The following is a 25,343-nucleotide window of genomic DNA, read 5'->3' as shown; positions in this document are numbered from 1 at the left end:
TATTCCAGAGCAAACTATGCTTTTAAATTTTAAAATAGCACTCTGAAACTATTTTTATGACTGTTATATAATTAATAAACTCTCAAGAGTATTAATTTTATTAAATTTATTTGCTGTTTTGAATCTACTTTTCTATGATAGAAAGACAGATTTACATACAAGTAACTAAGGCAATAATAGGGCTAGGAAAAATTAGAAATGTAATGTGGATAGGTTGAAGGATTATGGTTAACAAAACTTGGTGAGATGACATAATGATTCTATTTTTTTATTTATTTATTTTTTGTATATAAGTGTGATGAGCCAGGGAATGACAGACAGATTTTTTTAAAAATTTTTGAATAATGCATAAGTGAACTGTATTACTAGAAAATCTAAGTGCAGAGGTGGTTAATGAATTTACAATGTAATATAACAGGTGTGTTACTACTTGGGTATGATCTTGCACTATGCAATAAATTTACATGGATGTATTATAACAACAACAACAATAACAACAACAACGGCAACAACAATGACAACAACTGATATTCACTTTTAAATATTCCACCAGTTCTTTAGCAGTAATTTTTTGCCCACCAATTTTCTTTGGAACAAGATTCTTGGGAGACAGAATTAAAGGCACTAAAATTTGAAGTTGCTGCACAAATTCAGGATCAATATCTAAATAAAAGAGTAGTAAAAGATGAAAAATAAAATAAAATAAACAAATGCATTAATTTCATGAACATATGAACATATATATATATATATATATATATATATATATTATTTTTTTTCTGGAAAACTAAAATTGAACTATATAATATAGCAAAATGTATGCATCTTTTATGAGCTTCTGAAAAAGAAACAAAATAATAACTGATAAAGTTAAAACTATTCTATCAAGATAAACTATCAGTGCTAGCAAATTATACATCTTCTAGAACATTTAACTATTTCTAATGAAAATGATTCAAATATTTTACAACTCAGAGAGGAATTCAACAGGATTTTTTTTGTTTGTTTGTTTTAACATAACAAAACTGTTTGTCAGTTTTCTTAACCCTTGGGTACAAATTATTCATTTGTAAATGAGTGCATTTCTTGTTGTTCTTTATTGATTACTTTGAAACCAACATTTTATTTATTTTTATATACAATCGGCCCAAATCTCTTACTAAGTCATTCAATTCCGCTTGAGTAAAACGTTGCGGTCCAGAACTAGAAATTAAATTTTCATTGTCTAAATCAACATACGGGTCTTGCTCCTCAAGAACGTCTGGAAACAAGAAACACTGCTTGTTTCTAATCGCTTGTGGACACAAACAAGCAATGGTTCTTTACATAATACAGACTGCTTTCTTATAGGTGTGAGAGTATTTTCTACTGCCTTCAACAGTTTGGTTAGTATTTCCCACTTTTTTTAAATATAATAATGGCTATCATCCTAAAGCACTAAATGGGAAGACATCAAATATTTGTGAACAGACTTTTTAGAAAATTTTAATTGAATGATTATTGAGGTTATGGATAATTTAATAAAATGAAATTTAAAACAGGTAAAGTTTATGGATTTAATTAAATTTCTTTATCTTAGATAATTTCTTTTTTATTCTCTTATAAACTTTTTATTGTTACATAAATTCAATTTCCTTGTTTCTTGAGTTTTTGAGGGATAACTACCTCAGACAGTATGTAACAGAGGCCACACGAGGATTGAGGATCTAGGATTTGGTCACGTCATCAGAAGATGTAATTATAAATGAAGTGTCAAATCACCCACCAATTGGTGAGAATCACCACGAGGTGATTACCTGGTTGCCAGCAGTGTGAGGACCTCTGTAAGAAAAGAGTATATGTGGAACTACAAGGGGAGTGATTATGAAAAGCTCAGGAGACAGCTTGCAGGTGTAGCATGGAATGTGGAGTTAGCTGGAAAAGAGATGAATGCAGCTTGGGAGATTCTCAAAAACTATCTAGTAGATGCAATGTCTAAAGTATTCCAAGGGTGAGAAGGTTAAATAAGGTAGGCAAAATGGATGAATAAAGAGATTAAGCATGCGATACAGAGAAAAAGGCCATTATGGAGGCAGCATAAGAGAAGTGGAAATAACTAATTCCATGAGGACTACAAAGACCAGGCAAAGCAGGTGACTTGGTTGGTAAGGGTGAGCTAAATAGGTATGAACAGGAGTTAGCTAATTAAGCAAAAAAGAATCCAAAGGAGTTCTTTCGATATGGCCAGCAAAAGAAAGAATGATTATGGAAGGATGACATTGATTGGAGAAAATGGTATAAAGACAGCTGTTGCAGAAGGTGTGGTGAAGATACTTAATGAGCAGTTCATAAAGGTCTTTCAATCTTGTGAATGTGACTTCATGGAGAGATTGAGAGTAGTTGATGATGGGGAAGAGAGAGTAACTGTAAGTGAGCAAGAGGTGTATGGGGAGTTGAGCAAACTAGATCCCCACTAAGGAGAGTAAATAAGGAATGCCTTATTTACTAGATGTAAATAAGGCTGTGGGACTTGATAATATATCACTACATATTTTGAAGGAATGTGCCAGGGAGTTGATGCCAGCCTTGAGATATTTTTTTAATATGAGTCTTACACTTGGTCAAGTTCCTAAAGAGTGGAAGGAGGGCAAGATTGTGCCACTTCATAAAGGAGGTGATAGAACTCAAGCATCAAACTATAGGCCTATCTGTGTGTAAGATGTTGTAGTTAAGTTGTTGGAGAAGCCATTGAGAACGAGGATCCAGAATTGGATTGACAACAATGGTATTATCTTTGATCGACAGCATGGATTTGCTAAAGGGAGGTCATGTTTAAGTAATCTACTTACTTATTACGATAAGGTGACTGCTTCCATGGACAGAGGAGAAGGATACACAGTAATATATACTTAGATTTTGCAAAGGTTTTTGATAGATTACGACATGATAATTGTAAGTGGATTGGAGACTGGCTATCTGATAGATAACAAAAAGTTGTGTACGGGGGAGCAATATCCAGGAAAAGGAAAGTTACTAGTGGTGTGCCTCAAGGGTTTGTTTTAGGGCCACTGCTGTTTAACTTGTATATTAATGATATTGGTGAAGATGTGGATGGAGATATTCAGTTGTTTGCAGATGATGCAAAGTTGGGATGAATGAAGAGTAGAGAAGATGTTGTGGCCTTACAAGAAGACTTGAATAAACTGAGTGATTAGGCATGAGAATGGGGATGTGAGTTTAATGCTACAAAATGGAAGGTTTAAAATTTTGGAAAACAAAAATGGGATGTAGCATTTATGCTTGGCGAGGATATATTGTTGGAGAAAATAAGGGATCTTGAGTTGATATCAGATAAGAATCTGAAATTTAGGGGACACATCGCCAAAATTGTGAAGACAACACAAAGGCTTCTGGAAATGATGTGGAGGACACTGACTTGCAGAAGTAGGGAGATTCTTGTTCCATTGTATAAGGTTTTGATTAGGCCACACATGGACTATTGTGCCCAGATTTGGTCACCTGGTTTTCAGAAGGATGAAGATATGTTGAGAGTGTCCAGAGCTGACTGACTAAGGTAGTTTCTAACCTCTGGAATGCCGAGTATGAAGAAAGATTGAGAAGATGCAACTTGCAGAATCTGGTGGACAGGAGGAAGAGGGGAGATATGACAGAGACCAACAAGTTATTAAGGGGTTGTTATAGTATAACCTCTCCAGCACTGATCCTATAGATCAATGCTGGAGAGGTTCTACAGAAAATAGTGGGAGATCAGGGGAGAACCAGAGGTCATCCCTTGAAGCTGTATAAGAAGGGTGTGAGTAGGGGAGTGAGAAGTAGGTTTTTTTCATGCAGAATTGTGAATGATTGGAATGCCTTGCCTGAGAGTGTGGTGTCTGCAGAGAATTTGAGTGTGTTTAAAGCACAGTCTGATGAGGTGTGTGTTTGATAAAAGGACCTCCTAGATGAGACTTTGACTCCATACAATCTTGGGCAATAATAATAATAATAATAATTATTATTATTATTATATCTTGATTTAATTCCAAATTTAAAACTGAAGAGAACTTTTTTTTTAATTAAAAGAATGTGTATACATGTAATTTTTCTAAAAAAATCCCATATTCATATATCACTTATATATCAGCTGTGAATTGTGTATATGAGGAACACTAAGCAATGTTTCTGTTTTCATATCAATAATATCTCTGTGAGAGAAATTTGGTTAATTGAGGAGGATGTTCTAACAGGGATAGAAATCAACAGGTTTTGCATATTTCAGTAGGATTGGGAGAGTACATGTGGATGGTGAAGTGCTACTCATGACAAGAGATGAACAGTGCCCACTCAGGGTGAGGAATCTCAGTGAAAATAGCTCTAATGATGTTTATAAGACAAGATATTTAGTGGGATGTTACTATAGACCAGAGAATAGTGGTGATGAGCAGAAAATGTTTAGCCAAATTAGTTTTGCAAGTGCAAAGTGAGTAATCATTATGGATGACATCAACTATAGCAATATAAACTGATCGATGAGGCAGCATTGAATAATTTTTGGATTTCTTCTAAGACAATTCTGGAGCTAAATAACAGCTTCGCACATGTAAGAGAAAACTAAATAGAGTTTATTACTGTTATATATTTAGCTCAATATGTCATGAGTTACATTCAGGGAGAAACCAGAAGAATTGGTACCAACATCTAAATTCTGAAAATAAGAACAACTCATACAACTTGCATATATCATATGTTTTGGTCGCAGCTGTTCAGTATGCAGAAACACTATTAGAGTTCAGAGATGTGGGTACAGATGCACAATGAATTAATTAATTTAAAAAATACACAATTAACAGCAATCACCTCTCAAAACTTAGAAATAGACATACAGTCTGTCCGATTAAGATTTTGATGGTGGCACAGGGATTGACATGATTTGAAAAATAGACAATCCAATTTGAACTTGCTGTAGTGTAGCATTTTGGTGTGATTCCAGTGAACTCTATGTCTAGTGTCGATGGTATGAGAAGCAAGGCCTGAACCTTCAAATTCCAAAAATCTTATATAATCTTGATGTGCTTGGATTCTAATAGTAGCAGAACAGCCAACTGGTTCAAAGTAGTAAAGATGACAAGAACAGGGTATTTCATAAATGCCAGCAAGGATAGAGGTGATAAGAAAAAGATAACAATTTTCAGGCTGGTTTGAAGGTGATATGCAAATTATATCTGCAAAGGGTCCTTTACTATTTGTTCAGATGTTTCTTTTAGGTAAGGTAACTTGATCCTTTTAACATTCGACTGCAGTCTGGAAAGGGATCATAATTGTCAAATATGTTCTGTATGAAGGTATTTGACGAAGGTATGAAGGTATGAAGGTTAGTTTTCTCTTACCTATGTGAGGCCCTCATTTAAAAAATTATACTCTGTCTAACATGCATATCTCTATTAAATGTCTAGTAACTTAATCTCAGAGAACTGCTGCAATATTGCCAGCCTGGTTGGCTGAGTGGTTAACGTATCTGCTCTCCAGCCAAAAGGCTGCAGGTTCAAATCCTGCCATGGCATGGATGTCTGTGATTGTCTGTGGAAATACTAGTGATGGTGGTGGTGGGCGGTAGATGACAATGGTGTAGTTGAGTTGGCGGATTGAATGGTGAAGATAGAGTTATAGAGTGGGTGCCCTCCCTTGATTAATCTTGGACTCTATTGAGGTGTCACATAATAATAAAAATATTGAGGAGGGTATTGATCACGAGAGATAAAAGTGTGGTCGTCCAACTGTATAAAGCTTTGTTCAGACCACATATGGATTTCTGTGCTCAGATCTGGTCTTGAATGAAGTAACCTCAGTGAGGGTGTAGAGATGGATAACAAAAATTATATCAGGACTGTACAATGTTGATGATGAGGATAGGCTGAGGACATGCAGACTGTAGGGTTTGGTGAATAGAAGAAAAAAAATAGGGTACGGGAAATATGATTAAGACATTTAAGCTGTTGAAGGATTTTATCAGTATAACAGAAAGGAGACTTTTCATATGATAAAACAAAGGGAAGAAATGAGAACAAAGGGCATTTTGCTGGAAGTTAAAAAAGGAAGTAGTGAGTAAAAGAGTGGTAGGTGAAAGTGCAAATGGTGGATGCATTTAAGGAGAGGTATGATATAAATTAAAGATGCCAAGAAATTCAATTGTGATTCAAACTTAAAATTTGTGCTTGCTGAGGGAGCCATCACTTCTAGATTCCAGGAGGTGAAAATTAAAGATATGACAAACGTAATTGAAAAACAAAAAAAAGAAAAGTAAAAGAGATGGTAGTTCTGGTAGATACTAATAATTTAAATAGTGACAAATATAGTATGATAGAAGATATGAAAGGTGTCTGTTGGAAGAAGCGAGAAAGAAATGTGAGAGAGTAAAAATTGTAGGATTGCTACCCAGATATTACAGTACTACCCATTTAAGAAGGAAGGTGATAATAGCAAAGAATTTGCTATTATCACCTTTCTTCTATACACAGGCTATGTAGAAGAAATGGATGCAAGTTTTTAAATGTGTGGAGTGAGTTTGATGGCAGAAAAAAACTTGTATAATTGGATGGGCCTGCACTTGAATTCATTGGCATCAGGAGCTTGGAAAAATTGCTTCTTGGTAAGAGATCTAATGCAGAGAGTCAGGGAAATTAGATCATCAATGGAGGAATGGGAAAAATTGTGAAAGTTCAGCTATGGTATGTAAACATGATAAAGTTACGAATATCTTAAAACATGGTTATGTATGTGGTGAAGGGGTGAAACAACATGCTCTGGGTTTGGACCTTTTGAGTATGTCTAGGGAGGAAAAATAGAAAGTTCTAGAACAAGACCAAACAGATGGCATATCTAATTATAAGAATAGGCTAGGTGATAATTTATTATGTCTATACACAAATGCCAGGAGCATCAGAAACAAAGGGGTTGAGTTTGTTGCTTTATTGAATATGATGTGGCCTAAGATTATCTATCTAAGGCTATCATAATCAGATATGCTAACATGGATCGAGTGTAATGGGTATACTATTTTTAGGAATGACAGAAGAGATAGGAGAGGAGGAGAAGTACTACTATTAGATATCAGATGACTTAAGTCCAATTAGGGTAGAAATACAAGAAAACAGTGATGGTAACGATATTCTATGTAGCAGTGAGAGTTTGAATCTATTTGGTGTGGAGTGAAGTGGAGGCTAATAAAATGAAATATACGGTGGAGTGTTGCTATAGACCTGGGGGAGGGGTGCTCAGTTGCAGGGGACGAAGAAATGCATCATGAATTTAGCCTTATAGGAACCAAACAAGCGATCATTATGGGTGATTTTAATTTTCCAAACATTGATTGGGTAGAAGAGAAATCTCATGATAAGAAAAAAGTGAAATTTATTGAATTCTTGTGAGACAACTTTTTCAAGTAGCATATAAAAGAAGGAACTTGAGGTCAAAGAGTGTTGGATTTGCTCAGAGCATCAAAAGGAGTCTCTGTCAAGAATATGGCTATTTTACCATGACTTGATAACAGTGATCATGCTGTACTTTCTTGGGATGCTCCAATTAGCACAGGTAACATGTTGAACTACAAAGCTGGATATTATGATCAACTTAGGAGAATACTATCTTTCGTCCCATGGTATCAGTTACTGAATTGGAAAAATGTCAGCAATCTTTGAAAAAATGCTTAAATGTTGGGGTATCTGAGTGTATCCCTAGTGTTCAAAGAATAAATAGGTTGGGAGTGAAATGGATGTGCAACCTTATTAAGCCAGAGATCCACAAGAAGAAGATGATGTAGAAAGAATATCGTGAGAATAAGAGTGAGAGGAGTTATGAAATATATATAAAACTCAGCCCAGAAAAGTAATGAGTATTGTGCAGAAAGCTAAATCAGAGTAATTGCCATGTAAGCTAAAGGCAATTCAAAAGAATTTTATCATTATGCCACAAGCAAAAGAAAGAATGAATGTCAAAGAATACTTTATTGAATGCAGATGGTACACAACTGTTGGAAGCTAATGAGATTGTTCAATTAATGATGCTCACTTTGCTAAGATATATCAACCAGGTGTATGTAACATGATGCACAGTACTACTGCTACATTGGATGAAGAGTTTGAGGTTCATGAAAATGAGGTTGAAGAGCTGTTGCATAACCTGGATAAGAATTTGTCAATAGGGACAGATGGAATGTTCAGCCAAATTGGCGGGGCCTTTCACATTTTTGTATAACTTGAGTCTCAGATCAGGAATGATCTGAGACTCACAGGAATGGAAGAAAAGTATGATAGTTCCTAAAAGGGTGGTGCAAAAACTACCAACCTATCAGTATCTCTGGTGTGGTAGTGAAGATTTTAGAGAAGTTGGTAAGAATGGGTTTACTAAAGGAAGGTAATGTTTTGGCAATTTGTTCATATTTTATAACAAAGTTATGGCCGAGTTGGATAAAGGAAATGGATACACTATGATATGCTGGATTTTTCTAAGGCATCTGATAGGATACCACATGAAAGGCTGTTGCATAAACTGTAGAATATGGAAATGGAATATAAACTTTTGACTTTAATCAGGGGATGGTTGACAAACAGATTTCAAAAATGACATCAAGAGAGTCTAACATCAGATGTGCCATTGTTTACCAATGATGCAAAGATAGGCAGGGCAATCAGGGATGCTGCTGATATTCTGCACTTACAAAATGATTTGAATAGGCTGGAAATTTTTGCAATGGAAAATGGCTGTCAGTTTAATGCTGGTAAGTGTAAAGCTATACACTTTGGCTTGATTAGATTTCAGCAGCATGTTATTTTAGCAGGGTTAATATATATACCTCAAGGGCTCATGTTAGTGAGTACGGGCATGGCAAACCCGAGGTACCAGATGCTGGACCATGCCTTACTTCATGTAATATACATCTGTTATATTATTCTGTAGACTGGTCCCTCCCCTTCTTTCTTTGCTTCTTTCTCCTCACCTTGCTCCTTCCCCTGATGCTATTAGAGTATTCGAGGGCTAGGGGTGAATCTTTCCTATCTTGCTAAGTCATTTCGTCTTATGCAGCCACCAATGGAGGCAAGTTAGCCTCAATAGGTGCCGGTCCCAAGCCCAGATAAATGGTGAGGGTTGATGTCAGGAAGGGCATCCGGTCATAAAACTTCACTGCCAGCTCTGGCTATGATATGAGTCAAAGAGAAAATGATATAAGGGCTAGGGCATACCCCTTTAGCGACGTGCAGCCACATCGCCCAACAGCTGCAAGAAGTGGATGAGGGCTACTGCATCAAGGGGTGGGTGCGGTTAAAGAAGTGAGCCCAGCAGGTGGGGAGGATGTTGTGAGTGGGAACACTGAATGTTGGAAGCATGACTGGAAGGGGAAGAGAGGTGGCAGACATGATGAGGAAGAGGAAGTTGGACATTTTATGTGTGCAGAAGACAAGGTGGAAGGGGGAAAGGCAAAGGAACTGGGAGATGGATATAAATTGTTCCACTTGGAGCAAATAACGAGGGAAGAAATGGTGTAGGAATTGTGGTGTGCGGCAGAATGAAGGGCGAAGTACTGGAAGTGGGTAGAAGGAACGGCAGGATGATGTGAATGAAATTGGGTCTTGGAGAAGAGCAGGTGGTCGTATTATGTGTATATGCCGCGCAAGTTGGCTGTACAGCAGAGGAGAAAGATGAGTTCTGGAACGTGTTAGATGAAGAAATGAGGGAACTGGAAGAAAATGAGATGGTGATTATTGGAGGAGACTTGAACGGACACATAGGGAGACAGAATAGAGACTGTGAAAGGGTGCATGGTGGCCACGGAGTGGGAATGATAAACCAGGAAGGAGAGAGGATTATGGACTTTGCAGTAGCGTTTGATCTGGCAATTGTGAACTCATTTTTCTACAAGAGGGAAGAACATTTGATAACATTTAGGAGTAGTAACAACAAGTTCACAAATTGACTACATTTTGACTAGAAGAAAACATCTTAAGGTTGTGACAAATTATAAAGTAATTCCAACAGATCAAGTGGCACAGCAACACCGACTGCTGTGCGCAGCCTTTAAAATAAGATCGAAGATAAGAACTTCTGGAAGCCATGGGATGAAGACAATTAAATGGTTTTGCTTAAAAGAAGAGAGTGTGAGAAATTGTTTTAGGGAGAGGGTGTTAGAGAGGATTTCGGATGGACTGGAAAGTGTACAAGATTGGTGGAAACATAATTCAAAAGTAATCCTGAGCCGTGCAATCGAGGTGCCTCCTTCTGCTCTCTAATCTGGAAGGATTAGAGAGCAGAAGGAGGGTTGGTGGTGGAATAATAATGTACAAGTGGCAGTGACAGCTAAGATGAAGGCAAAGCAGAAGTGGGATGAGTCAAGAGTGGAAGAGGACAGAGAGGTGTACAGAGAGAGAGAAAGCAAGAAGCCAAGAGAGTTGTGGCACCGGTGAAGGCCATGGCATATCAAGATCTGTATGATCAATTAGAAGCAAAGGAAGGAAGGACAGAGAAAAATTTACCAACTAGCGAAATGTAGAAATAAAGCAGCAGAGGACATCTTACATATGAGGCAGATCAAAGATGCTGAAGGAAGAGTATTATGGAGGGATGCGGACATAAGAAACAGATGGAGAATATACTTTGAGGGACTTTTGAATGAGGAAAATGCAAGGACTCACAGAGAAGATGGGCAGCCTTCTGAGGGGATGGTGCAGAACATCAGTAGAGCGGAAGTGACGGAGGCCATGAAGAGAATGAGGAATGGAAAATCAGTGGGCCCTGACAGGATTCCAGTGGAGGCATGGAAGGCACGGGGGGGGGGGGGGATTGACCTGCTGTGGGACCTGTGGGACCTGTTCATGAAAGTTTGCCAACAGGAAAATATACCTGAGGAATGGAGGGGGGAGTACTCTTGTTCCCATCTACAAGGGTAAAGGGGATGCACAAGACTAAAAATTACAGAGGAATAAAGTTGATGTCCCACACAATGAAAATCCTAGAAAGGGTTCTTGATGGAAGATTGAGGAAGGAGGTGGGGATTGCAAAGGAACAATTTGGCTTCATGCCTGGTAGTTCAACAACAGATGCTATCTTTGGGTTACGGCAGATGATGGAAAAGTTTCGAGAGAAACAACGGGAGCTACATCTGGCATTTATTGAACTGGAGAAAGCATAAGATAAAGTGTCAAGGCAAGAAGTCTGGAGATGTCTGAGGGAGAAGAAGGTTTTGGAAAAATATGTCAGGTTGGTGCAGGAGATGTACAGAAATGTGAAGACAAGTGTTTGAACCTGTCTGGGACAGACAAAAAGTTTTCAAGTAACAGTTGGCTTGCATCAAGGGTCAGCATTAAGTCCATTTCTGTGTAACATTGTGATGGAGGTGGTGACGGAGGAGGTGAGAGAAGATGCGCCTTGGACAATGTTGTATGCAGATTCAAGAGAAGAAGGGGGAAACTAAACTGTAAAGATGGAGAAAAGTACTGGAAGAGAGAGGTATGAGACTGAGCAGAAGTAAGACAGAGTATATGTGTTGCACAGTGGGCGGCGGCCAGGAGACAGACCTGGAGCTGGAAGGAAATGTCATCAGGAAGGTGAGGGACTTTAGATACTTAGGTTCAACAGTGGAAGAAGATGGAGGAGCTGAGAAGGAAGTGGGATGCAGGATACAAGCAGGTTGGAGGAACTGGAGGGAAATGGCTGGAGTGTTATGCAATAAGAGGGTGCCGATCAATCTGAAAGGCAAAATCTATTGGACAGTAGTGAGGCCAGATATGACTTATGCTATAAAAACTGTAGCCCTGAGGAAAAATAACATCAGCAGGATGGAAGTAGCAGAGATGAGAATGCTTAGGTGGATGTGCGGTGTGACCAGAAAGGATCGTCTGAGAAATGACTATGTAAGGGGAACGGTGAAAGTTACGAACTTAGGAGAAAAGATAGAGGAGGCAAGGTTGAGATGGTTTGGTCATGTGATGAGGAGGGAGGACGAATGTGTGGAAAGAAAGGTCATGCAGATGGATCTGCAAGGAAGGAGGAAGCGTGGGCAGCCAAAGAAGAGATGGAGGGAGCTGGTAGAAGAGGACTTGAGAATGAAGAACTTGGATGTGGTGACAGCCCAAGACAGGAGGATGTGGAGGAGACTCATCATCAACAGTGACCCCATTTAAGTGGGAGAAGCTGCAGAAGAAGAAGAAGTTATATCAGCAGGGTTATGCTACAAGAAACTGAGGTGGCAAGGGATCTTGGCATATAGGTGGATAGGAATTTCAAGTTCAAAGGTCACATAGCAAAAGTTGCAAATACAACTCAGAGGATAATTGAGATGTTAAAGTAAACCTTGACATGTAAGGATAAGGAAGCCATTTTGTCTCTTATACCGGGTTGTACCGAGTCATGGTGGTATAACCATTACATCTGGTTGGAAGGAAATGTCCAACTTACCAAGCTGCATGGAAGGCAATAGAGAACCACCATGAATGCTTTTTCTCTTTCTCCAAGTAATGATGAACAAGTGAAGGCAGAAGAATGAATTATGCACAAGAACAGATGGGATCCCTGGGTCTGATCTTGTGCAATAAGCTACTAGACGATGGATTAGATTTATTTACTCAGCAGAACATCAAAGGGGTGTTGGAATAATGTTGGATAAATGGATTGCTGATATGGTGGAGGGATATTGGCAAAGATCTGAAAGAGTGATTGCTTTGAAAATAAAGGCCAAACCTGGAAATATCCCTATAATTCAAGTATACTTGCCTACAACAGATCATATAGATAAAGAAGTCAAAGAGATCTATCAACAAATAGAGGAATGTTTACATTTGAAAAATAACAGAGATATACTGATAGTAATGGGGAGACATGAATGCAAAGATAGGGAAAAAGAGAGGATGGTCTGGTAGGCCCTTGGGGCTTGGGAAAAAGAAATGAAAGGGTAGACAGACTGGTGGAGTTTTGTAGAAAATCCTACCATATATTTTGTTCTGCTAGTCTCAATCTCACACCAAATAGCCTCAAACGTGCTCTTTTCTCTAAAAAGAGCACATTTCTCTAAAAAATGCTATAGCAACTTATTCGTTTCAGCGATCATTGCTGCATGAATATAACATCCTATTATATTCATGTAGCATTGATTCATGAGCAAAAAAAAAAAAAAAAAAGGAAAGTTCAAATGTCAACTGAAATTGTAGACCAGATTATGCTATTGAAGACAACAATTTTTGAAGCTCAAAAACTGCCAGAAGTATGAGGAGATTAAAGAAGAATGATAGTTGTGACCTGAAAAAATGTGTGACAATACAGCTGTAATAGCAAGGCTGACATTGCATATGGTGAATGACAGCAAGAACCAAGTGATGGAAAATTAGAATGAACTGAAGGTGGTGGAAAAGACAGTGCACTCACATCGAGTTTTCCACAGTACAAAATGTGAGATTGAGTGGATGGAGAAACACCAGGCAGCGGGTATGTCACAAAAGCAAAAGCAGAGAGAGAGAGAGAGAGAGAGAATGAAGAGGAGAGAAAGCAGAGTATGAAAGGGCATTAGCACAAAAATAAGAATCAAATTTGTATGGTGATTCAGTGATAACAGGAGGTATTGAGGAGAGTGCAACAAAATCTTGTTTCTCTGGAGCTACGATTAAGGATGTTAGTAATGCAGTAAGGATGCACAGAGAGTGAAGTTGAAAGCAATGTCTCTTTTGGTGGGTATGAATGATCTAGATTACTATGCTGGTAACCTTCCTAGCTTGAGCCTTGTAATGCTCGGTGTACTGATCACCTTTCTCCTTGTAAATTCTCCATAACATTTTGTTTTTTTGCAGATCAAGCTTGATACTGCTACTCATCCATCTAACGCCTACCTTGTTTGTCTTCCTGACCATGGGGACACAATCTGATATTGCCTTCCTCAGATATCCGTTTATTTTATTAAATGCACTACTAACATCTTTCCCCTGCAATATGTTCTGCCATGGGACCCTGCAAGCTCACTCTGAAGCTTGTTATAACTGCCTAACGTGTAGTTCCATATAAGCCCCTTCTTAAGAGAGAAATCCACAAATTTTGCAACCTCCCAAGTCAATACCACATGATCGCTCTCACTAATTGGAGGAACGAGGACACCTTAGTTATGCATATATCTTCTGAACCAATGACCAGGTCCAACACTCTCACACCACGTATCCCTTCAGTTATGTGATGTTTCAAGTAATTATCTCATAGAAGATGTATTAATTCCATTTCCTTTTTGCCACGTGATATTTCCTCCTTCCAATTTATATCACCATAATTAAAATCCCCCATGATATTCAATAACCCTGCACTCAATATCACCCCATGTAACCCCTGGCCTATAGCAGCAACCAACTGTATATTTGGTTGCATTGGTCACTATTTCACACCAGACCACCTCAAATGCACTATCATTCACATGTCTATCATCTTGATATACTACTTTCTTCGGCTGCCACTCATCAGCTATCATCAGCAGTACTCCTCCCCCAGTTCTATCTTCTCTATCCTCCCCGAAAATACTGTACCCATCACATTCAATTCCAGTGATCACATCTTCTGCTGACAGCCAAGTTTCACTAATGCCTACAATTTTTGGTGAGATTGTACTGACTAATGCCAAAAATTCTCCCTCTTATTTAGAATGCTTCTTGCATTAATATACAAAAATTGCAGGTTCCCTTTAGTTATTGTACCAGTTTTAGAACTCATGTACGTGACACTAATTTCAGTTGTCCCATACCGATTTTTATCCACTCTATTCTGCAATTTATTCCACGAATAAGGATTAACAAATATACAATCATTGCATAAGTTTCTCCCTCTTACACTCAACCTTTTTAATTTTAGTTTCCCTGCCCAATTACTTCAACTTGTTCAGAAAACAGTAACTTCTTCAATCGCTTATGACCTTCTATGTTCAGATGCAACCCATCTCTTGTATACAGCTGTCTTTTGCTTTCAAACACACTCCAGACATCAACAAATTCCAGACCTCTTTTTTTGCACATTCTTGTAATTATATTATTCATTATCATTGCTCATCTACTTAACTCATAATTGTCAAAATGAGGCAGTACACACACACACACACACACACACACACACACACACACACACACACACACACACACACACACACACACACACTATCCTCCCATTGACACTTTTCTTCTTCACAATTACCTAGCAATGGTCTTAATCTTTTGCTACCTGATTTATACTACCACTCAGGTCATTTGTATCCACCATAACTATTGCTAAGGCCACTTTCTCTATTGTTCCACCAGCCAAGCACTCCTCAGGCATACCTCTCTCCATACCCTTAATCATAGAATCACCATATATTTTACCACTCATAACTTCATTCAAGTCCAAACAAGCATCACTCATGGCCTCATTTTCGATGCTATTCAGCATGACTCTCCCAGTTTCATTACTTAACACTTTTTACTTACTCCCTCACTCTCATGACATCTTGTTTCTTCTAGACCTCTTGTGCTTTCATTCTGTTGACTCCTAATCACTCCCATACTACTACTACTACTACTTATTATTATTATTATTATTATTATTATTAGACACCTCCAGGGAGTCCAAAGACTCATCGAGGGAGGGCACTTGCTCTACTACTCTGTCTCCACCACTGACCGCAACTACACCAACGCCATCTACCACCGACCACCACCACTAGAATTTTCAAATACAATCACAAACATCGATGCCAATGGTGGGATTTGAACCCGCAGCCTTTTGGCTGGAAAGCGGATACGCTAACCACTCGGCCAGCCTGGCTGGCCGAGTTATTACTTCATCAATCACCAAAGACTTTCCCATACTTAATCCTGTTCTAGTTACTTCAGCTAAAGTAATCTCCATAGTCCTAATTTGTCTAATCAACACATTTAACTCAGTTTTAATTTTCAGATTCTCCTTACTGAGCACTTCCAATTCCTTTTGCAAAAGATGAAAGTCACTTTTCATTTTCAGGAACTCCTGCTGAAGTTCTTCTGCTACAGTCACAACATCTGCTTCCATTCCTAATCGCTCCAGCCTATCCCGACACTTCTTACATACGTCGATGTTCTCATTCTTCTCATTTAGCCAAACAGTCCACAGATCCTTCACATTCTTCGGCGCATACATGTAGCAGTTTCCACAACACATCCATTGCGAAAAATCCAACGCAGAGCCAGACTTTCGTATAGATGCCCTCTGAGCCATTGATGTACGTCTCTTGTTGAATGCCATGTTTAGACACTGAAGTAGCGAAACAAACAGCAGCGAAAACACAATATATACCACAGCATTTCAAACAATGACACTGCTGAAGGACAGTTGTATCCAACCAAAGTGCAACTGCAGCACAATTTGAGACAAAAAGCCACACTATATTTTACTTTAAAAACACGTTTTTCTAGCATAACTCAACACGACCACTACATTCACGAATGACACTAGCGCCATCCAAATACGGCTTGCATGTGAATGGATTCAGGATCGGGAGTCTTGAGAAAGTATTGTTCAGTGTTCAGTGAGAGTTTGAAAGTGCAGAGTCAGAGTCAGGGACACTGGAATGTTTAGAGGGATGCAGGTGAGTGTGGGACCCAGGAAACAAAGAGGTTAGTAAGTGGAAGAGTGATCACATGATGCTGAATGTACATAATAAAGGAAATGGCTACTCAGTGATACTGCTGGACTTTGCAAAGGCATTTGATAGAAAGCCACAAAGAGCTCTTGCATAAATTGGAGAAAATGAGGATGGATATGAACTGTTAATTCTTAATTAGAGGATGACTGATGGACAGATATCAAAAAGTGGTTTATGGAGAAGTTGAGCCCAGGAGAAGGCAGGCGAGTGCAGTACCACAGGGCTCAGTAGTTCATTGTTTAATTTGTACATCAATACAGAAAATGATTTGAGGAAATATTTAGTTGTTTGCTGATTATGCAAAAAAAAAAAAGGAAATAAATGAAGTAAACAGTAAATGAAGGGGATGCAGAACGATCCTGCAGAATGCCTAAAAAATAGACTGACAGTATGGGCAAAGGTAAAATAGCTACCAGTTTAACCTAGCTAAATACATAGTGACATACTTTGTAAAGAAGAGATTACAAGCTGTGAACTAAACTGATGGAACTTAACTGCAGGAAACTGATGAGACCAGGGACTTGGCGGTGATTGTGGATAGGGAGCAAAAGTTTAGAGGTCATATTACAAAGGTAGCAAAAACAACACATCAGATAATGTGGTTGTTGAAGAACACACTAATAACTAGGGTTAGAGTTATTGTTCCCCTTTATAATGGCCACATCTGGATTGCTGCATGTAGATCTGGACATACAAATTCCATGGCATGAAGAAGTGTGAAGAGGATTCAGAGGTAAGTGACAAAGATTGTGACAAGTCTATGGAATGCTCTATATGAGAACAGACTGAAGGTATGTTCTTCCAAAAACTAGCTGATAGGTGAAAAGAGAACATGTGATAGGAGCATATAAGTTATTAAAGGAGTTTGATAGGACTGACACTAAAGACTTTTTTCAGTACATGGCAGAAAGGGAGGGAGAGAGAGAGAGAGAGAGAGAGAGAGAATGAGGGATCACTCATGGAAATTGTGTAACAGTGTAGTTAGCAAGGATGTGAAGACTTAATATTTTTCCTTGGAGGTTAGTTAATTAGATGGAATGGGTTGACAGATATGATTGTGAGTGTTTTGTCAGTGAATAAGTTTAAGGAGAGGTACAACAGGTATTGTGTGAATAATGGGTATCCTCTGCAATGCATCTTTTGATTCCATGGAGATACGTGTACAATAATAATAATCTATCTATCCCAATGGCTTTAACAGGCTTTTAAGGCCCACAACCTTCCAAGCATGCTTGGATTTCGTAACCGAAATACGAGGATAGAATGGTCACTCCTATGCCTCAAGGTATTCTTGGCTGTATCCCAGTGTGTTCACGGGGCTGGTTTGCCTGCTTGCGGGATGAAAAACACCAGATAAACTGGCGGAAAAAACCCTACTGCCCACGCCCAAGACCAGCTAACTTGGCTATGGCGGAGGAAGATCCTTAAGCTCTTCACGTTTCCGACGGGAATCGAACCTAGGACACTCCTTCCCCAGTCATATCGTTGCGAAGCGCAAAGCCACTAGGCTAACCGCGCAGACTATAATAATAATAATAATAGATAAAATAACTAGAGCAGATATGATAGAAAGAAGCCAAATGAATACATTTGGCTTCTACAAAAAAGAAGAAGAAGAGAAAAACCTAAAAAATACTAAAACAAGTACTATCTATGATTATGTTTAAATCCCTTTGCTCACAGAAATCAGAATATCAGAAGAAAATAAAACAGATGTTTAAAGACCTTGTTGATTACAGATGATGAGAACTCTGAGGAGTAAAAAATAGCATTAATTAAATAATCATATTAAAACCTACAGAAAAGTTATTAATATTTATGAATATGTAAATATAGATAAGATGATATGGTTGCTTAAACAGAATGGGAGATTTAAGCAAAAATCTCAAGAAAGAGACCAAGAGAAAAGCAAGATGTTGATAGAACAGATGCAGTTAGGATAGTATGTTTCTGCTTTAATTCATCTTCTTCAATAATTTATTCATTTTCTGTAATAAAGTGGCAGCTCATTTAGATAAAGGAAATAGGTACAGAACAGAACCATAATATTGCTGGACCATGAAAAGGCAGTATAATAGTTCAGACAAATGGTACTGGACATGAGTCTGGTGACAAAGATATGATGGTGGCTATCAAGCAGACACTTGCCTGATATTCTGCTTCCAGCAGTAACTGGAAGCAGAATCAGACTTCATATGATTCCACACTTAATGGTGTGTCCAAGGATTCTGTACTTAACCACTGTTGGTTTAACCTGAACATTAATGCTATTGAGAATGATTCAAATATGAATATCCAGACATTTGATGATGATGATGCAAAGCAGAAACAGATAACAATAAAAGAAACTGACATAATTCCAACACAGGGATTTGAATAGAATGTAGGAAAAGTCAAAGGTGAAGTACTTCTTGTTCCAGAGCACTTTAGCCTGAAAGATTACAGCCTGTATATTACACCGAGGGAACTGCAAAACATTAATGGGGATAGAAATCTTGAGTGATGGTAGACACAAAGCCGAAGTACTTGGGAATATATTTCAAAAGTGTAAAAAATAACACAATCTCTCATTTCAATGTTGAAAAAGGCACTGAGAATAAGGAATAAATTATAATCCCTTTTTGTAAGGGTCTGAAGAAACCATGTGGTTTCTTCAGAAACATGGAACTTCGACGTTTCTGAAGTTCCATGAAAACATGGAACATTTTCAAGCAGCTACTCTGCTTAAATTTGGTCACTGTGACTTCTTGATGATGAGGAAATAGTACAGAGGATTAAGAAGCATGTCAAGCCAGTGATAGGATTGTCACCATCTTGGTGACCTGGCTTAATGTCACCATATGACCATATCACCATATAATGACACCAGTACAGTTTGTTAATGTGTGGAATGAGTTTGAAGGATGAAGTGAACTATACTAAGAGATGAACTGCATTTGAGTGGTTATGGTGTGAGTCGCTTGGAGAGACTGCTGCTGGAAGGTAAAGAAGTGAGTACAGAGAATGAATCAGATGTTGTGATTTGGAAGAGCAGGAGAGTAATATAGGAGAGATTGAAGAGGTGGTTATGAATGAGGAAGTGAATTTTCCATTCTCTCATTTTCCATGAGTATGGAAAATGAGAGAATGGGTGTGCAAGAGGAACAGTGAAACAAGGAGGCTCAGGGTTGACAGGAGTACAGCATGAGAAAGGTGCATGCTCCAAGAGGATGTGAGAGCAAGCATAGACAGGAAAGGAATGGGATAACCTGGGATCAAGAGGAAACAGTTGGAATTGAAAAGGGTTCTAAAATGAATAAGCAGAAAGGGATCTCTCCATGCTCCAGTTGAGCATGGAGAGATCATATCGAATGAGTGGTATCAGTGGAACTAGATCCAGGAATGAGCTGTTGTGTTTGTATACAAATGCTAGAAGTGTAAGAAACAAGGCAGATGAAATGGTTGCACTAATTGAGTCTGTTTTTGAGGGATAACTACCTAACACAGTATGTAACAGAGGGCACATGGGGATTGAGGGTCTTGGATTTGGTCATGTCATCAGAGGATATAATTATAAATGAGGTGTCAAATCACCCACCAATTGGTGAGAGTGACCATGAGGTTATTACCTGGGTGGTTGCCAGCAGTGTGAAGACCTCTGTGAGAAAAGGGTATATGTGGAACTACAAGAGGTGTGATTATAAATTGCTCAAGAGACAGCTTGCGGGTGTAGCATGGAATGAGGAGTTAGATGGAAAAGAGATCAATGCAGCTTGGGGGATTTTCAAAAACTATCTAGTAGATGCAATGTCTAAAGGTATTCCAAGTGTGAGAAGGTTAAATAAGGTAAGTGTGAAATGGATGAATAAAGAGATTAAGCATGCGATACAGAGAAAAAGGGCATTGTGGAGGCAGAATAAGAGAAGTGGAAATAACCAATTCCGTGAGGACTACAAAGATTAGGCAAGGTTGATTAGGCAAGTCACCAGCTACGACTTGGTTGGTGAGGGTAGCTAATGAAGTCAAAAAGAATCCAAAGGAGTTCTTTCGATATGTAGCCAGCAAAAGAAAGAATGATTATGGAAAGATGACATTCATTGGAGAAAATGGTATAAAGACAGCTATTGCAGAAAGTGTGGTAGAGATACTTAATGAGCATCTCATCAGAGGATGAGATGCTCATTAAGTCTCCATGAAGTCTCATTCACAAATGTGACTTCATGGAGAGAGAATGAGAGCAATTGATGATGATGAGGAGAGACTGACTGTAAGTGAGACAAGTGGTGTATGGAGAGTTGAGCAAACTAGATGTAAATAAAGCTGTGGGACTTGATAATATATCACCATGTATTTTGAAGGAATGTGCCAGGGAGTTGACGTCGACCATATTTTTTTAATACGAGTCTTGCACTGGATCAAGTTCCTAAGGAGTGGAAGGAGGAAAAGATTGTGCCACTTCATAAAGGTGGTGATATAACTCAAGCATCAAACTATAAGCCTATCTGTGTATCAGGTGTTGTAGTTCAGTTGTTGGAGAAGCTTGTGAGAACTAGGATCCAGAATTGGGTTGACAGCAATAGTATTATCTTTGATGGACAACATGGATTTGCTAAAGGGAGGTCATGCTTTAATAATCTACTTACTTATTACAATAAGGTGACTGCTTCCTTGGACAGAGGAGAAGGATACACAGTAACATACTTAGATATCACAAAGGCTTTTGATAGATTATCGCATGATAAGTTGATAGTCAAACTAGAGTGGGTGGGGTTGGATATTAGATTAGTGCATTGGATTGGAGACTGGTTATGTGATAGATATCAACAAGTTGTGTATGGGGAAGTGATATCCAGGAAAACGAAGGTCACTAGTGGTGTGACTCAGGGGTCTGATTTAGGGCTATTACTGTTTAACTTGTATATTAATGATATTGCTTAAGATTTAGATGTAGATATTCAGTTGGTTGCAGATGATTCAAAGTTCGGATGAACCATGAAAAGTAGAAGAAGTTATGACCTTACAAGAAGACTTGAATAAATTGAGTGATTGGGCAAGCAAATGGGGATGTGAGTTCAATGTTGCAAAATGTAAGGTTTTAAAATTTGGAAAACAAAAATGGGATGCAGAAGTTATGCTTGGCGAGGATATATTGTCAGAGGTGGAGGAAATGAGAGATCTGGGGTGATAGCGGATAAGGATCTGAAATTTAGGAGACACATAGCCAAAATTGTGAAGACAACACAAAGGCTTCTGGGAATGATGTGAAGGACACTGACTTGTAGAAGTAGGGAAATTCTTGTTCCATTGCTTTGATTAGGCCATACACATGGACTATTGTGCCCAGATTTGGTCACCTGGTTTTCAGAAGGTCAAAGAGATGTTGGAAAGGGTTCAGAGGCGACTGACTAAGGTAGTTTCTAACCTCTGGAAAGCCGAGTATGAGGAAAGATTGAGAAGATGCAACTTGCAGAGTCTGGTGGACAGAAGGAACAGGAGAGATATGATAAAGACCTACAAGTTAGTAAGGGGTTTTTATAGGATCAATGCTGGAGAGATTCTACAGAAAATATGGGAGATCAGGGGAGAACCAGATGTCATCCCTGAAAACTGTATAAAGAGGGTGTGAGTAGGGAGTGAGAAAAATTTTTTTTCATGTAGAGTTGTGAATGATTAGAATGCCTTGCCTGAGAGTGTGGTGTATGCAGAGAATTTGAGTGTGATTAAAGTATGGTGTGTATGATAAAAGGACCTCCCAGATGAGTCTTTGACTCCATGGGGTCATGCATAATAATAATAATAATATAGATAGGCTAAAGATTTGTTTGTTACTAAATTTGGTTAATAGGTAGGAAAAGAGATGCAAGAGCAACCAACCAGTTAATAAAGAGTTTTATAAGACAGACAGACTGAAGAGGAAATTTTTTTATATGTGACAGGAAGGGAAAGAACAAATAATCAGCTCTGGAATTTGAGTAAGAGTGTGTTTTTGGTTAAGGAAAAGTATCGGAGGCATTGTGTCAATAATTATTATTATTATTATTATTTGACACCTCCAGGGAGTCCAAAGACTCATCGAGGGAGAGTGTGCCAACAGCATCGAACGATTGGTCCCCTTTCAACTACTAACCGTGCTCAAACTTACTTAACTGAGCCATTAGTAGCAGAGGCTCTACCAATCGACCAACCTTTACCAATTGTTAGTATGTGGGCTTTCTGAGAGGAGTCAACAGTCCATGAGAATGCGCTGATAATTACAATAATAATAGTAAAGCGATATAGAAGGAAGTTATTGACCAGAACTAGACATAAAATCTTAATTATTGTTGTTTATTTATTTATTTATTTTTTTTAATGTGATCACATCCACAAAGATTGTAAACCAATCGCATATGTAGTACCATGGATGGGTTAAGGATCAAACAAACTTTCCAAAAACACTTCTAGAGAGAGAGAGAGAGAGAGAACATGAAGCTATTTCAAGTCACTTCAGCATAGCTCCAGCAAGTAGAATAAGGGGTCTTACCAAGTAATGAAAAACGTACATCATCTAAAGACATTCAGAAGTAATCATGATACGGTTTGTTTCAAACTCCCAGCCAGTTGGCTGACAAGTGAGTACATTGTCCATACAGCTAACCAGTTTAAAATTATAAGCCTCATGAGGTTATACATCAATGCGATGTTGATTGGTAAGACAGCACATGCAGATGACAATGAGTTATCAGTGTTAAGCAGTATGGGAGCTGGTGGCGAGTTAGCAGTAAAACAACAGACATACAAGGTTTGTGAAAATGCATAAATGGCACTGAAAAACTAAATCAAGATACAAAAACGTAGTTAGCAAAGATGAGGAAAGAGATTAAACATATAAGGAATGAAATGAGGAGAATTATGGATTTGCATGTGAATGTGAGGAAGAATGGGATGAAAGATTTAAAGGAAATATCGAATGATTTGAGAGTAGCAATGTATAGAGATTCAATGATAAGAGGTGTGGTGAACAGAAATGTGCACAAGGTGTGTTTTCCAGGAGGTAAAATGAGCAGGGTGGTTGAAGCATTGGATAAGAGAAGTACCATGCAAAAGAGCTGGTAGTGGTAGTTGGCATGAATGATCTGACTGGTAACAAGAAGAATGTAAGAAGGGATGTCACGAGGCTGCTAAGGAGAGTGAAAGATAAACATGTGGTTTATCTGTGGTAGGTAAGGTAGTCAGTGCCTTGCGCAGGTATGATAATGATGAGTTGGGAATGTGAGCAAAGATTATGCTAGCAGAGTTGTGTGAGAAAAAAAAAAGTTCATTTTGTAAATGTGGGATGAGTTTGAGGGGTGGACAGAGCTGTATAAAAGAGATGGGCTACATTTGAATGAATTTCGTATGAGTCAGTTGGAGAAACTGTTGTTGCTGCAAGAGAGAATGACTGAAGTCAATGTAAGCCTTGAGACAGCAAGAAATGTTGTAGAAGAGCAAGAGAGTAAGGTAGGGAAGTTTGTGAATGGAGAGGTGAGTGGCACAAGTGGAGAAAATAAGAGAGAAGAAACACAGAGTGGATGGGGGAGGGAAACGGGAGAAATCAGGTTAGACAGCTGGGATGCTGCATGAAAAGTTTGGATGATCATTTCAGGAGTAGATGGGTGGGTGCACAAGAAAGGATTAGACAGTGAAGGATGTGGGGATGATATTGAGGTCTGGGGAGAGGTATAGTATCAGTGATCATAGACAGGGATAGGGAAGAGTGTACAGGAGTCATATCCGATAAATGGGATTAGAGAGATTTGTTAAAGAAACAGAAATAAGCTAGTGTGTATGTTTACAAATGCAAGAAGTATTTGAAACAAGGGGAATAAAAATTGTAGCATTTATAGAATTCATTCGCCCAAAAATTCTTGGTATAAGTGAGACATGGTTGAACGAGGATGAATTCTAACAGGAATAGAGATGGAAGGACATGTAGTCTTTCACAAAGACAGGCAAAGCAAAAAGGGAGGAGAAGTGTTATTGATGATGGCAGAGGAGTTGTGCCCATTTAGGGTGGAGATGCCAGGAACAAATGCTGACAGCGGTTTGAAGCAGTATCGTGTGAAGTGGAGGTGGATAGCATGAAATGTTTAGTAGGGTGTTGCTAAAGACCTAGTAATGTGGAAGGCAGTGAAAAGGAAATGTTTAGACAAATTTGTCTGGCTAATAAGAAAAGGGTGATCATTATGAACAATTTCAATTATGGTAATATAGACGGGAATGAAGAGACAGCATCAGGAAACAAAGAAAATTATTTTTTTAAAATTTTTAAGGGATAACTACCTTAAGCAGTAAGTAACAGAGGACATACTTGGATTGATTATCTCATCAGAAGATATTATTGAAAATGAAGTCTCACATCATCCTCCATTTGGTGAAAGTGAGCATGAAGTGATCACTTGAGTAGTGGCCAGCCGTATCAGGACTTCTGTGAGAAAGACTTATGTGTGGAACTATAAAGTGGATGATTATGGCAAACTCATGAGGCAACTTGCAGTGATATCAAGGAATGAGGAATTGAAATGGAAGGAAATCAATGATGCTTGGTCTGTGATCAGGAATTATCTGGAAAGACAATGACTGAGTGTATTCCAAAGGTCGGGAGATTAAATAAGACTCCACAATGCCTTTTTCTTCCAGAACAATCTGGAAGAAAAAGGCATTGTGGAGGTAGCACAAGATGAATAGAGATAATCAGTTA

The 25,343-nt window shown here is 38.5% G+C and overlaps 1 protein-coding gene across 5 annotated transcripts in view; it reads right to left on the bottom strand.

Annotated features, from left to right (window-relative positions):
* The window catches only part of LOC150102665 (atlastin-2-like), a 437,615-nt gene that overhangs the window by 173,405 nt on the left and 238,867 nt on the right, over positions 1-25,343 (bottom strand). For all 5 annotated transcript variants that reach the window (XM_090399745.1, XM_090399748.1, XM_090399746.1 and 2 more), the window contains one exon: positions 536-663. In XM_090399745.1, coding sequence (XP_090255871.1) covers positions 536-663 — 128 coding nt within the window. The remainder of the gene's footprint in view (positions 1-535; positions 664-25,343) is intronic.

The sequence above is a fragment of the Typopeltis vanoorti genome, chromosome 10 (assembly GCF_054136105.1).
Source record: "Typopeltis vanoorti isolate ZY-2024b chromosome 10, IOZ_Tvanoo_1.0, whole genome shotgun sequence".
NCBI classification, from domain to species: domain Eukaryota; kingdom Metazoa; phylum Arthropoda; class Arachnida; order Uropygi; family Thelyphonidae; genus Typopeltis; species Typopeltis vanoorti.
The sequence above is the reverse complement of the archived record's forward strand: the minus strand, read 5'-3'. Positions and strand labels throughout refer to the sequence as shown.